Here is a 15,738-nt window from a genome sequence, read left to right as displayed (position 1 = left end):
TGGAGGAGAGCTTTGCGCATACTATGGACCTCGAAAAAGACAAATTGGGTGTTAGAACAAATTAAACCAGAACTATCACTAGAAGCTAAAATGATGAAACTGAGGTTATCATACTTTGGACACATAATGAGAAAACATGATTCACTAGAAAAGGCAATAATGCTGGGAAAAACAGAAGGGAGTAGAAAAAGAGGAAGACCAAACAAGAAATGGATTGATTCCATAAAGGAAGCTACAGACCTGAACTTACAAGATCTGAACAGGGTGGTTCATGACAGATGCTACTGGAGGTCGCTGATTCATAGAGTCGCCATAAGTTGTAATCGACTTGAAGGCACATAACAACAACAATAAAAGGCACATTGGAACAAACATGCTTAATTTTGTATTTATTTATTTACTGGGTTTAAAACAGATCAAGTAAATATGTGGAGAACAAGTCTGCTAGTAGGTACAAGCTGTAGTAGCCAAAAGCACAACCTATAAGTTCCAGTGCAATATACCTATGATGATCAAAAGCTAGAGAATGGCAGCAGGGCTAGGCTATTGCCATAATTCCTACCTTGTGACATTTGGTTAGTCACCATCAGAAGATGGTGGAGACCAGTAGTTTACTTTTGATCCAGTTTGGCAGTTCTGCTATGACTTGAACCTACTAGAAAGTTTCTAGGGTATATGCATCTACAGAATTTAAATTTGCCTTCTAACTGGGTTTATTGCAGTATATGATGTAAAAATTTAGGATATTTGTTAAATATACTGCTGCCAAGATGATTCAATAAATTGTTCTATTAAGTGAATCAATATAAAGCGAATAGTCAGCTGGTTTTCAAATGATACATTTTTCATACTAGTTTAGGTCAGTTGCGTGGATTTATTGTATCTTAATATTTTTCTCTTTGCAGGTGGTTGTGTTACTGCAATGTCCCCCAGTTTTGTGACAGTCTACCTCGATATGAAACCACACAGGTTTTTGGGAGAACACTGCTGCGTTCAGTCTTTACCGTCATGAGAAGGCAACTTCTAGAACATGCAAGACAGGAAAAAGACAAACTTCCTCCTGAGAAACGGACGCTAATCCTCACACATTTTCCAAAGTAATTTTTTTTTAGTTGTGAACTTCCTCATTAACTTGAAATTGACATGCTCCTCTTTAAATATGATCATTGCCAGTTATAACTGTTTCCAAGGGGAAAAAAGAGGAATACCATTGCCTCTTTTTTAGCACTAAGTCTGAAGAAAAATGTATCAGGTTTTACTTCACATGTAGGGTTGGATTCAGAGGAGTATCCAGCAGAGGTAGCCTGTCATGATCCAACTAACAGTAATTTAATCCTTTTGTCTTGCTAGGTATAAAGGGTGCAGTCCACAAATACTTGCACATGAGCACCACAAATAGCTAAGCATTTGCCAGCCCATACCTGCGGTCTGCAACTGTGCATGGTTTGGCTTAGTGTTGCATGTGAAATGGGCCATTATACATCGTTTTGTTTGCATGGACAGAAACGCAGGAAAAATGCATTGAAATAAATATTTTCAAAAACAGTGAAATCTGTCCATTAAGTGATGTTAATATATATATATAATTTATACATTATGTGATAAACATTGGCTTGGAACCTAAGTTTTGACAGGGTGGATAGAGAGAGCTTCTGTCCAAGGGGCAAAAATGTAGGATTTAAGCCAGACATTTCTGAGATGACGTGCAGTGAAAATTGATGAATTTCACAAATCAAGATAAATTCTACAATATTATGACTTGATCAAATTTTTCTGTTTCTGTTCAAGACTCAAAATGAGCTTCACGGTTCCAAAACTTCATAGGTTGACTGTAACTGGCCAGTTTTCCATGTCATATTGAACCATAGCTAAACATTTGCTGAAGATCCTCTGTGACGCAGAGTGGTAAGCGGTGGTAACGCAGCCGAAAGCTCTGCTCACGGCCGGAGTTCGATTTCAACGGAAGGAGGAAGTCGAATCTCTGGTAAAAGGGATCGAGGTCCACTCAGCCTTCCATCCATCCGTGGTCAGTAAAATGAGTACCTGGCATATGCTGGGGGGGTAAAGAAAGGCCAGGGAAGGAACTGGCAAGCCCACCCCATATACACGGTCTGCCTAGTAAACGTCTTCCCCCAGGCACCTGGTTGGCCACTGTGAGAACAGGATGCTGGACTAGATGGGCCACTGGCCTGATCCAGCAGGCTCTTCTTATGTTCTTTTGTCACCCTAAGAGTCGGAAACGACTCGCACTACAAGTGCGGGGACACCTTTACCTTTTAAACATTTGCTATGATTTAACGTATACAAAGCAAATTCACTTTAGGCTTGAACAGGCTGTATTTTGTTACATATTTTTTTTACATATTTTGTGTTTTTCAAAAGACTGCCATTTAATATAAATATTTCATATCGTATTAGTTTATGGTAGGTTTTGAGGATGGACTTTTTGTACACTAATAAGTAAAAATATTTACTGTTTCCCTTGGTTGCATTTTCACTAATTAGCAGAAGCTACTAACTAGCCTGTTCTTTTAGAGCTAATTCATATCAACATATTCCACTGTGACTTAATTGTTGTGTGTCTTGCTGTGCAGCTTGGTGGTAAAGCCATGAAGATGTCAGTTTACATAATAATTGTACTGTAATAGGAGTAATTTATTCATGACTGCTTGCATGTCAAACACATTAGTGGAACAATAGCAAAAGGTATGTAATTACTTTTTTCAACGCTGCTGGTTTAGCAAAGAAGAAATCATTCAGCAGCAAGACACTGCTTTTTAATAGTGACTGTTTCATCATGGAGAAGCATTAGCAAGATGATGTCTCTAATGAGACAAGTTAAATGCGTAATGTTGCAAGCTTCCACACACTTGGGTCTTTCAGAGAGAAAAGGGATAAGGATAAAACAGATGTTGATGCCTGTGTATCTGGGGTTGCATGAGAATGAAGCAAACTCAGAATCATCATTATTAGTACAGCCCTTTGTCACTGTTGATGAGATAGAAAAAAATAGCTATCTCATGGAACAGTTTCTTCCATTTTCAGAATTTGTTCATATTCCACTTGTCCTTTTTCTTGAGCTGACAAAACCTATTTGCAAAAGCCACTCGCTGCTGTCACCATGCCCTGTTGTGTGTGCATGTGTATATGCTTGAAAAGCTGGTTTTCTCCTTAGTATGAGATGGGGATAGACTTCCCCAACCTGGTGCCCTCCAGATGTTTTGGTCTACAGCTCCCACCATCTGTGACCATTGGCCTTGCTGGCTGGAACAGATGGGAGTTAGAGTCCAAATCATCTGGGGGGCACAAGTTTGGGGATGGCTGGACTAGGGGCTGATCAGGATACACCTGAGTCTGAGCACAGTGACATAATCACAGCAAATGTCATCTGTCTATCCCACTGAAGGCAATTATAAGACTAACACATCTTGAAGTATGCTACAAATCAACCTGATTGAGAGTGTCATAATGTTGTTTTAGGCAGGCTGTTAATATATTGGTGTGTCAATCCTTACTAATGAATAATCCATTTTTGTTGTTTTGCATGAAAGAGAAATTCACTCAATCAATCACTGAAGGTTTCATAAACCATGGTTTATGAAGCTGCAAATGAGCATCGGGGCCAAGCATACCTCCCCTGCTGGCTTTGGTATGGAGAGCCTGACTTGTGTTAAGCTAGAGTTGCCTGTTGCATCTGAACCATGTGATCCTGGCTTATTTTCCTCTCTTTTTAAAAAAAATCAAAATTTGTCCAGAGTTCTCTAACCCAGGTGTAATGAGAAACTCTAAACATAAGAGCTGTACTGGATCAGATCAAAGACCTATTTTTGTTCAGCATCCACAATTGCCAACCAGATGCCTATGGGAAGGCCACAGGTAGGACTTGAGGTAAATAGCATTCTCCCACTGTCATTCCCAGGATCTTTTCACGGTAGTCAATATGCAATGGGAGAAGCCCTTGGCCCCGATGATTGTTCTTGGCTTCATAAACCATGGTTTACTTTACTATAATTTTATACAATGTCTAATTAGAAATAAGTCCCATTGAGTTTGATGGGGCTTACTCCTAGGGAAATGCCTGTTGGATTGTAGCCTTACACAAAGCCTTACCATTTTTGATATTCATCCTTGCTGTGAGCAATGTTTTCATTCTGTAGCCATAGCCTATTAACCAAATGTCTGACTCAGCTGGTCAAACTGCAGTTTAGAATTCTGAGTGGGTTCTTTTTTTTTCAAAGCAGGATTCTCAACAGACTTCAAGGAAAGGTTTAAGCAGGCGTATCTTAAATAGTATGAAGGTTTCCTTCTATTGCTTTATTGTTATCTTAATGTATATCCTGGTCAAATATTTTGATATTTCAAAGGAAGCCCTGTGGTGTTATTCCCAAAATGTGATTGGTTGCCTGACAGGACCTATAATATCAGTATAAATATGTTGTCAGTGCTTGTTTACATTTCTTAGAGATAAGAATGTTGTATTACAGGGTTAAATAGTAAAAGCTTTCCAGTGTTTGTTAACATGTGTTGCTAGGGAGTTTAGTTGTTTGCTTGTTACCTTCCAGGCAACAGCTCTATGTAGGAAGGGTCCCAGGCTGTGGAGAAGGACAAAACAGGAGATAAAAGTCACCCTTAATAGTTCTAAACCAGGGATGAGAAACTGGTGGCCCTTCAGGGGCTGCTGGACTATAGTTCCTACCATCCTTGAGTATTTATTATTAATTATTACATTTATATCCCAATTTTCTTCCTCACAGCTACCCTGTGAGGTAGGTTAGGCTTGGAGACAGTGATTGGCCCAAAGTCACCCAATGAACTTCATGGCTGAGTGTGGATTTGAACCCTGTTCTCCCTGTTCACAGTCCAACACTGTAACCACTAAACACTGGCCATGCTGGCTGAGGCTAATGGGAGTTGTAGTCCAACATCACCTGGAGAGCCAGATTCTTCATTCTTGGTATAGGAAATAGGCCAGAACTGAGCTGCTAAGGCTATAGTCCCACTTACCTGGGAGTCAGCCTTATTGAACTTACAGGGACTTACTTCTGAGTAGACATGTATAGGATCGTACCATAAATGACTTTATACAATGCAGAGAAGGGGAAAAAACAAGAATAGTGGTGACAAATATCGCTGGCAGTTGTGATGAGTAACAATGACTGGAGTAACTCCAAAAATTTTATAAGCGTTTAAGAAATGCATTAAAACACCTAAGCAAATTATTTCACACCAGTACTATAATTTTTCTGTCACTTGTTTTTATGTGTCATCATAAATTTGGAATGGGCCATTTTGCTAATAGTGTTTTATGTTGCTGAATTTGTTCCTGTTTCTGAAATTATTGCTATGATGAAACAAGATGTGTTTTCTTGGTAGAGATTACCAAGAATATATTCATATATTAATTTTGCTTCAACTTCTGTGTTAAGGTTCCTATCCATGCTTGAGGAAGAGGTGTATAGTCAAAGTTCTCCTATCTGGGATTCAGATTTCATAACCACCTCTTCTCGAAGTGGCCAGCTAGGCATCGAGACAGGTAAATGTAACATCATGTAGGGCAGGATAAGGGTCAGACTAGACATGAATGCACTTAACATATGGGGAAAGCCTGAGCAGCCTTGAGAATGTGTGGGTTAGGGCGGGAAATTTAACTCTTTCTCTTCCAGACAACCCCCCCCCCCCCTGAAGCTGCTATTTGCATTTTCAGGAAAGCTCCCATTAGCACAAATGGAGGATTCCCTGAAAATGCAAATAACTTCAAAGAGGGGATTTTGACAGGAATCTGTTAGGGTAAGAAAGACTTAAACCTCCCCCCTCCATAGCACCCCCCTTTCCATAACAAACAACAAAGCGTCTGTTAATCATGTCTAGTTGACCCTAATAGTAGAGATGAGTGGACTGGGTTGCACCACAGATAAGCACAGTTTCTTAAATACAGGTGATTATTATTTATCCAGGCCATTCCAGTTGTGATTCTTGTAGTGCTGTTACTTCAATATACTTACTACAATGCTGTAGTAAGTTTACTGTTTCTTGATCAGGAAATCCCCATTCGGAAGAATGTGTAGTGATTGCAGCTGCCAGTCAGAGAGTAGCGGGCTAGATGGACCAGGGGAAGGGAAGGGGAAGGGCCAGAGCTCAGGGATGGAGCATCTGCCTCACATGCAGAAGGTCCTTGGTTCAATCCCCAGTATCTCCAGGTAGGGCTTGGAGAGACTCCTGCCTGAAACCCTGGAGAGCCACTGTAGGCAGTACTAAGCTAGATGAAACATTGGTCTGACCTTATAAGGCGTTTCGTGTCCCTTTCTGTGGGTGGGTAGGCACAACAACGTTTGGGTTAAGACAGCCTCTTATCTCATATGATTGTTGTAATAGTAAGTCTTTGAAATAGAGCTGATTTCTCAGAAGGTATTTTTCTGAGAAATTTCCTGAGATTGCTCCAGCCAGCCAGCAGAAATATTTCTGGACTGATCTATGCGCACAATTGACAGAGGGGTAGTTGGTCCCATGGACCACTTGAAAATTGTTTGTGGTCTTGGTGAGTCACTTAAAAATGGTTTCTGCCTGTTGTAATAATTGTAATGCACTGTGGTAGATGGCTGTATGAAAGATCCTCCGTGGCGCAGAGTGGTATGCGGTGATAACGCAGCCGAAGCTCTTCTCACGGACGGAGTTCGATTCCAACGAAAGGAGGAAGTCGAATCTCCGGTAAAAGGGGTCGAGGTCCACTCAGCCTTCCATCCATCCGTGGTCGGTAAAATGAGTGCCCGGCATATGTTGGGGAGGGGTAAAGAAAGGCCGGGGAAGGAACTGGCAATCCCACCCCATATATATGGTCTGCCTAGTAAACGTCGCAAGACGTCACCCTAAGAGTCGGAAACGACTCGCACTACAAGTGCGGGGACACCTTTACCTTTTTTAGATGGCTGTATGATTTTAATTGTATTGTTATTGCTTAAAATACAATATAAGAAATAAAAGAAGCAATAAAAATACAATTAAAAATCAGTATGGATATTTAATGTGTTGTAGACCACCTGAATGAAGCTTGCGAACCACAGTTTGAGAACCCCTGCCCTAGAAAAAGGCCACTTTTGTAGAGTTTTCTTCACCCTTTCTTTATGGTGACCAACGTTCCTCCTCCCTCACTGGGGCATTGTGGAGAATGCAAAATGGTGACCAGGATGTCAACACAGTTGCTGCTGCTGCTGCTGGCACCTCCACTTGCAGTGGCAGCAACAACAACAAAAGCAGGAAAAAATAAAACCTCTGCTACTGCCACTGGATGAGCCCTGAGAAATTATTGGAGAATGTTTCCTTTTCCTGGAGAAATTTGGTGAAATGCCCCCCCCCCCAGTTCCTGTCCACAAATAGAGTAGAGAATTTCAAAAGGTCGTTTGTTCACAGTTCTACTTTGAGTGCACTTAGTGCCGATCATTAATACGTTGTTTTCTTTCTGTCTGATTGTAGCTATTAGCCGTCCTCCTGTGGTAAGGTCTGTTTCATGTAGTGCAAGCCCCTCATCTCTAGAGCAATCCAGTGTTGGAAGTATGAGTCCTGCTTGCAAGACTGCTTCTGGACTGGACCCAAACCTAGGTAACATAATCAGCAATAGACTTTTAGCTATTTTCTGCATGGAATTCCTTCTGAGCAAGTTCCACTAAAGTGAATGAGAGTTCAGAAAGAGTAGAGCTGTGAATGATGTCCCCATGTAGATATGTTATGCCACAAAAAAGGTTCTGGTCATTGTACTGCAGTATTAATGGCTGTTGTTCATTAGTTTTGCTTCAAGTTATTTAGAGCGCTTGATTTCAACCAGGGTTGATCAGAATCCAGTCCTGGAATGCATTTTCTATTACCAGAGCTCAGCCCTCAAACATATGAAGCAACGAAGTGAGTGTGTGCATAGCTACTTTCCCTCAGCAGAGATAAACCACAATCAGCCCCCATACCTTTGGAATACATGTTGGAGATAAGAGACAGAGGAGGCCCTTCCCAGCCCAAGCACATTTGAGGCCTACAATCTCTAATGACATTCTTAAGAAGGCTTCCTATGAGGTAGTCCATTGAACTTTGTGAAACAAGGATTGGGCTATAGGAATTCAACTGGCATTGCCTTCAGGGAGCAGGGGATACCTAATGCTTCCCAAAATTATCTGACTACACAAGCACATGTTTCAAGCGCAGAGATGTGAAGGCCCAGGAAAAAAAAGTTTCCCCCCCAGTTTTTCCCCAAAGCCTTTTTATGTTTTCCCCCCCAGAGCGTTTGGGCTATGACATGTAAAAGGGTATAGAAGCTTATTTCAAGCTAGGTAAACCTTCAGTTTTTCAAAGTCCATGATAAATAGGATGACCAATATGAAGAAGCTCAGAAAATGAGACTAATTAAATTTCATGTAATATTCATTGAGTCTTGTTTCTCCCCCGCTTTTTCTCAGCTCTTTCTATGGAAATGGATGATTTATGTCTGCTTGATGCTGTGGAGGACTGGAGGAGACATAATAATTTTCAGAATACACAATCTCTTTTTTTAGTGTAATCTTGATGGTTTCTCCTGTTTTTATTGTTTTTCGCCTGCTCCTCCTAAATTGACAAAATGAAAAAGATGCTAGGTTTCCTTCAGTTCAGCTGCTTGTAGCTCCAAATGTAACAAATATTTTAAAAAGTAAATTAAATTTGTAATTATTGTCTCAATAACCTGTACTTTTAATATACCAAACATGATAATATAATAGCAAACCAACTTTTGTACAGTACATTTTGTGTTCCCAAAGTAACAACATGACTTTTGATGCCAGAAAAAATTATTGCATATTTTTAATTTCCTTCAAAGCTTCTAATTTCCCCCCCCCAAAATTCCCCTCAATTCCATCCCCATGGCTTCAAAATTTCCAGAAAACTTACATCTCTGTTCATGTGCCACCAATAAGTAGTGATCCATGTTAAAACCCCAGTACAGAGAAGGCCATACATCTACATTTTCTTTGACTCACAGACACTAAGCCACCTAAAGGAAGAACAGACCCTGATATGAGTGTTTCACCTCCCCCTACTGCACCACTTCTTAACTGAAGCCCAGGTTTTGTTCAAGTGCAACTATGGAAATTCGACCTAGTCTGAAATCTTCTATTCTGAGCTGATAAAGTATTTTCCCTCTCAAGTTATCTGATTCTACAACATCCCCCTGCCCAGCAGTTAATGAAGTGAAAATATGACTGTTTTTAGCTGATCTTGGCCCTAAAGTGCCAAGCTGTTTCCTTGCAGCTTTAAATGCCATATGTGCAAAATGTTCTACAATGAAAGCTTCCCTTCCATATTTGTTGATTCATGAGCCAGAAAAGGCATCTATCTTATCTATTCTTAACATAGTCTTAGTATCTTTTCCCCAGAATGGATAAATACAGCTGCAAGGAGATAGAGTCATTTTCAGTGAGAAAGCAGTGCAAGGGGATAGGGGTTCAGGAGTTTTTCTTCCCCCACACTCGTCTTCCATCTCAGCAGCTTTCCTGTATGCGGGGGAGGGGACTAAAAAAGAATTGGAGAACCACACACAGTTCTGCTTGTAGTTTTCTGATGTCACAGAGGATCAAGGCATCAGAATGCTAAGATGGGCTTTGGAGACAAGCAACTGTTGTTAAATTGAAACAAATGGGAATTGTCTGCACAAACCTTGGGACAAGCACTTAGCTTGTGCACATTAGTTGAATGGTTTTGAGCATTTTGAAGTAAAGCTGGTGATCGCAGACACTTTCTGCTCACAGCCATGTGAACATTGTTGTATAACATAATGTTTATATATCATTAAAAAGCAAAACTATCATTTGTTTATATTTACTGTATTAGTGTTATATTCCACTTTGAATGATTCTCAAGGCAGCTTACAATAGATTGTAATAATGCACACACATATATGCAAACCCCAAACCCACACAATGTAGCAACTCTTAATCCCCTTGTTGAATGGGGCCAGAATTCCTTTCCCTTGCTTCTGCAATCCAGGGCAACTGGCAGTTAGAGCTGAACGCTCTTTTGGTGTGTGCAGGGGGAGCAAACTCCTTCTTTGGTTAGTGGATCTGGCCAGGCTGGTCTTCCCACTGCCAAGATGTTCTTCTTGGTATCATAACCTGATACCAAGTTTATGGTATCATAAACCATTTTTATTTCCATGGTTTGGGCTTCTTTCAAAGCTTTTTCATGTATAATCCAAGACATCATTAAAGTATTTATAGGTTATAGAGATAATCCTGCCTCTGGATTTTAGGACCCAACCAGAGCCTTTTGCTTTCCCATTTGTCGAACTACTGGCTTGTTTCCACTTGGGCATTGGAGTGTGCACCTGGAATTTTGAGACATGACCTGGGGAAAGGCAAGGCGGATGCTTTCCCCGCTCATTGTGGAAACTCAGCCATACAGCTTGCATGGCCTTTGCTGGTCTTGAGCCAGTCCCTTTTGATGCAGATTTATGGGAAAGCTGCAGGGGCTGACATGCTTTGCCCATTTCAGCTGGAGGACCAGTAGCCCTTGGAAACAACACAGCTTGTGGCCAGAGTTGTAAGCATCTGCATCTACGCTCTGCACAGCATAATTCAAATCCTAATGTCTGTTGTGTAGTAAATCATTTAGCTGGTATCTGCCTTCTGTTATATAGCTGATCTGAACAGTGTTGCTTTTGCAAGAGTCTCTCTCTCAGTCAGGAGACAGCTCTCTCACTCCTACCTTAGGGTCATTTTCTCATGGTATGAAGCAGCTGGCTTAAATTTCTAGGCTACACCTAAAAGAAGCCTTTTGTCTCCACGTGAGAGACCATTCACATTTATTAGTCGATTGTCTGAAGGACTGTTCTGCACCATGCAAGATGCCTTCAAAAATGTTTGATGGTGGATTGGAGACAAATCATATGGTTAGGGCTGATCTGTGACAAGGTGGTACACACATCTGGCTCCCTGAAAAAGGCACTATCAGAGCAGGCCTTTGGGGCAGAAATCAAGCAAACAACTCAGAATGAGCAGGAAGTAATGCACGTTGCCATCTAAAGAGAGGGCCCCTGTCAGACCGTTAAGTTCAGGGCCTAAATTTTAGACTCTAAATTAATCTAACTGCTCCATAGGGAGGGCAACAGCCACATGACAGTCCTCCTGATGAAGCTATATCATAAGAAGCATCTGCTGGATGGAATCCGGTTGCTATTTAAATTCATAGTGTGCACTTGTGTTGAGTTGTGTTGCTCAACAACTACCAGTTATTCACAGCTATGAGTAACATAATTTGATATTTTCCATTCTGATAACTTTGAACGTCTGCCTTTTGACAGAATGTCTGTTTTTGTCATGACAGCTTCTTTAATTGTTAAAGTAATTATTTCATTTGCTGCGGCTATATTACCCAGGAGAGAAGAGAAAAATCAATGAGCCCTATTCTGTGGAGGATGCTAAGAAGCCAAAAGTTGTAGGAGACATTCCTATTGAACTAATCAATGAAGTGATGTCAACCATTACTGATCCAGCTGCAATGCTTGGTCCAGAGGTGAGAAATGTAGCTGTGGCAGAATAATTCATGCCAATTTTGAACACAGATAATCTGTGACAATTAAGAAATGCTTTAAGTTAGAAGATTTCTGTTACAGAATAGGTGGTGTGACAACAGTGTATTTCCTATGGTAAAACCTTTAAGTGTAAATTCAAATCTTAATTAGGGCTTATTAAAAAAAACTTGCTAATACTTAGAAAGGGAGCTAATTTGTCCACCTTTATTCAAATTGCTCTTTTTATTCAAGAGAATACACTGGATGACACCATGTCTCCAATCACATGGAGAAAGATCTGGTAAAAATGAGTCCCATTGCAATCAAATTCTGTTGCTTTTCAGTGGAATGTAGAATGTTTACTAGGCTGTGCCTGTCTTTTGGCTCATAGAGTAGATTTGCCAATGGGCCAGATAGCGGATTCATAGTGGATACCAAATTATGTCCTCCACCTCCTCAATATGGCCTGTGGAGCTTTTCCCCTCGTCTCCATCTTAATTCATTCTTCTTCTGTTCACCTCAACTCATCATGTTTTGTTCACTTCCATTTCTGGTTGCCCCACTGATTGTTGCTGAAAGCCAGCTGTATAATTGTGGATTATAGAGGAAGAAGAGAAATGTGAAGATATGTAGAGACAATGGCTGGATACTTTTCTACTGCTTCTAGGCAAGCAGGAAGAAGCAGGAAAAAGATGAGGCCACTTGTCTCTGCCTTCCCTTCCATACTTCCATTTACCAGTTGCTAAATCTCTAAGCTCCAAGTGGCCTGCAAGCAGTAGCAGCAAGACAAACTGAGTTGGAAGAAAAGAACTTTGCAGGTTTGGCACTTTGGCCTGAGGGCTGCCAGCTGACAGCTGAGTTGTCAAACAAAACACAGTGTGGATTGCACTGCTCCGTCTTTCCACGTTTCGATCCTTTGCATCCTGTGGTAATAATTGTGACATGATTCATAGTTCCTGGAAACCAAGCAGCCAGTTGTTCTGGAAAGCAAACAGTGCATAGGAAAGAGAAACATTTGATGCATGCCTATGTAATACTCACTAAAGTTGTACATTTGAGGAGATTGCACACACCTAAAATTTTGAATTCAGCCCTTTGTTTGCTTTCTGAATGAATATGAAATATGGCTGTCATATCTTGACTTTGTGCCATGTGACTGTGGGTGTCTTTCTTATTGAGGCTTTAAAAAAAGAAATGTACAGAAACATTCCTCCTATAGCAACAGTTCACAATGGCTTCTCTTGGTCTCTCACAATCTTTTTTATATAGTAAAAACCTAGCTAAATGCTAAAAATTTGGTCAGATTCTAAAATGTTTTTTCAAAGCACATAGTCTTACCCAGTTGATAGCCATGTTCACCGCCCAGAGAGCTATTGCTAGTCGGGCGGTATATAAATTTAATAAATAAAATAAATAAATAAATAACAGCAGTCCTAATCACACTTAGAAATGTGTTCCATCGAAACAAATGGGACAGACTTCCAAGTATACAGTATGTTTGACTGTATGTGAAAACAAAGTAGCAAAGCCTCTCAGATGTATACTAAACTGATTTTTGCTCCTTCCTTTCATGAAGCAGACTAATTTTCTATCAGCACACTCAGCCCGGGATGAAGCAGCAAGGCTGGAAGAGCGCAGGGGAGTGATTGAATTTCACGTAGTTGGAAATTCCCTAAATCAAAAGCCAAATAAGAAAATTATGATGTGGCTGGTTGGCTTACAGAACGTATTCTCACATCAGCTACCCAGAATGCCAAAAGAGTATATCACACGTCTAGTTTTTGATCCGTAAGTATTTTCTTCCTCTCCATGGAAAAATTAGAAGAAAGATGGTATCTTTTATTGGATGAATAGGTTTCTGTAAATTGAAAGCACGCTTTCAGACTTTACATGGTGGATAGATTCAGTATTTAGAGTTAAAAAAAAAACAGAAAAAGATGAACAATAAAAGCAAACCAAGCAGTTCTCAACTTGGCAAAGCGCTGTTTTAGGTCTCAGTCATCCATTTTGATTTATGATATAATGAAATATGTAGGAAGTGAGCAAAGAAAGCTTCATGTATCAGCTGGCTGCTGCCAATATAAAGATTGAAGAAACCTGTGGCAAAGTGGGCCAATCCCACAAAGCTTGGCTAGATTGAAAGGTGAAGCTTAAGCACCAGTATTTACACTTAATTGGCTGTGTTTGCATGTAACACTAAGCCATAGTTTGTTTTAACCATGGTTTGTTCAGCAAACCATGAGTAATCCCATAAAGCTTGGTTTGTTTTCTAGCTGCTCTTGCCTTATGCCTCTGTAGCTTGGAGACTGCCTGGGGTGAGGTAGCCAGACAAACCATGGTTAAACAAGACTGTTTGGTTCAGGCATAATGCCAAACCATAGTACAAAGAATCCACGGTTCATAAGCCAACAGTAAACCATGGCTCCACACTGTAGATGCAAAAACAAAAAAAGAAAACATTTTGGATTAGGTGCAGACATTCAGACATACCACACTTTGGCTAGAAAAACCATCTCTAGCATTATGTGCAAACTAGGCCATTGATTCAAAGAATTAAATCTGTGTCTGTTTTAGAGATTACTGCATTCTAAATAATGGTTCTCCAACATGATCAGCCAATAAAAATGTATCCTGAGCTGTTCTTAGAAAGCTTCTTTCCACCCTGTTAATGGCATCTGTATTTGTTTATTACTTTTGGAATTAAATATTTTCATCAAACTTTGGTGCCAAAGAACCAGCTCATTGCTAATTTTTTAATGAAAACATTCTTTAAAAAAAAAAAATGAGACAAACCCCCTCAATTCCTTTGTAGTTTAGACAACGATGAGGAGTTCTGCACATAGCTATCTGCTAATAACTGCATAGAGCAAAGAAACCAAGCAAATGTTTGCCTCTCATGTTTCAAAAGCTTTGCTAACTGAAACATGTTAAGCAACAATTACCTATGCAGTTACGAAAAATTAATATTTTTTCCCATTGATTTCTCTCTGGAAGAGTATGCTTGTTTTTATGTGTGCATCGGTGGTCTTACATGTAATAAGATAGCGTAGTATTGGAAACTGAAAGATATTCCCCATTTTGAAAACAAGTAATTCTTCAATATAATCTAGAAAACATGATGGGATATTTAGTACTCATTTGGGAGGGGGTTGGAAAACGCAGTAAGAACATCTTGCGTTAAAAAGTTGACCAAATTTTCTGGGCACCTTCACTTTTTTAATGAATCAGAAGCATTATTAATCTCTGATATAGTATCTTGCTAAAACCTTGTATTTACTGTCTGTGCAGAGCATGAACTTGACATCAGATCCTTGCGTAAAATGTAATTATTACTGCTATAGCTACGGATGTAATATATGTTAGTGTATATATCAATCATGTGATCTCTATATACTAACTGTGAAATAAGACTGATATAAATGTATATAACTACAGGAAACACAAGACCCTTGCATTAATAAAAGATGGCCGTGTGATTGGTGGCATCTGTTTCCGGATGTTCCCGTCTCAAGGATTCACAGAAATAGTTTTCTGTGCTGTGACTTCTAATGAACAAGTCAAGGTAAACACAGTGTTAATGGCAATGAAAGGCATGAATTCATTATATAATATGCAAGCATAATTGGATTCTGTAGAGCCACATCCCACTTCATTAGAGCAAAGCCTTTCCCCTGCCTTTGAGCCAACAGAAACAACAGCACATCCTGCCAAAATGCAGCGAGCATGCTTCCACAGCAAGCTCACCACAACAGTTGCCTGGATGTAGAACTGAATGCCAGCTGTTGCAGTTGTAGACAGATTGTCAAATTAAAAAGTCTGAAAATGTTGCTTGTTAAAAAGAAAATGTGTTGCATTTTTGTTGCCACCATTATGCCATTCTCCGAAATGCAGCCTGGTTTTCATAAAAGAGCTGAAACCATAAATCAACACCTACCTAAGAGATGTTCACTTGTGCCTCTTATCACATAAAATGAACAACGCAGGAGGAAGTCAAAGCTCACTTTTTCTGGAAAGCCTTTGAATTATTCCCCTAGTTAGTCCTCATTGTAACTAAGCCTCGTCTCCATTTTCTTCTTCATCTGATATTTACTTGTGTATATTTTAGAATGCAAGCCCCTTTGGGCAGGGACTGTTCATACCTGTTTTGTGAAGTGCTGTGTACATAGATGGTGTTATAGAAGTAAATAAATAACTTTCCATGTTAGTCACTAGATAGTATA

At 40.0% G+C, this 15,738-nt stretch overlaps 1 protein-coding gene across 3 annotated transcripts in view; it reads left to right on the top strand.

The window, feature by feature from the left end:
* KAT2B (lysine acetyltransferase 2B) overlaps positions 1-15,738 on the top strand; it is a 49,837-nt gene that overhangs the window by 23,642 nt on the left and 10,457 nt on the right. For 2 of the 3 annotated variants that reach the window (XM_061586974.1, XM_061586977.1), the window contains exons 6-11: positions 906-1,097; positions 5,427-5,533; positions 7,468-7,593; positions 11,384-11,520; positions 13,095-13,306; positions 14,954-15,080. In XM_061586974.1, the coding sequence (XP_061442958.1) occupies positions 906-1,097; positions 5,427-5,533; positions 7,468-7,593; positions 11,384-11,520; positions 13,095-13,306; positions 14,954-15,080 (901 nt within the window). The remainder of the gene's footprint in view (positions 1-905; positions 1,098-5,426; positions 5,534-7,467; positions 7,594-11,383; positions 11,521-13,094; positions 13,307-14,953; positions 15,081-15,738) is intronic. The other variant, XM_061586975.1, reaches the window with a different exon arrangement.

This window comes from Rhineura floridana, chromosome 10, assembly GCF_030035675.1.
Source record: "Rhineura floridana isolate rRhiFlo1 chromosome 10, rRhiFlo1.hap2, whole genome shotgun sequence".
NCBI classification, from domain to species: Eukaryota; Metazoa; Chordata; class Lepidosauria; order Squamata; family Rhineuridae; genus Rhineura; species Rhineura floridana.
Note: the sequence above shows the minus strand (reverse complement) of the source record. Positions and strands in the feature narration are given on the sequence as shown.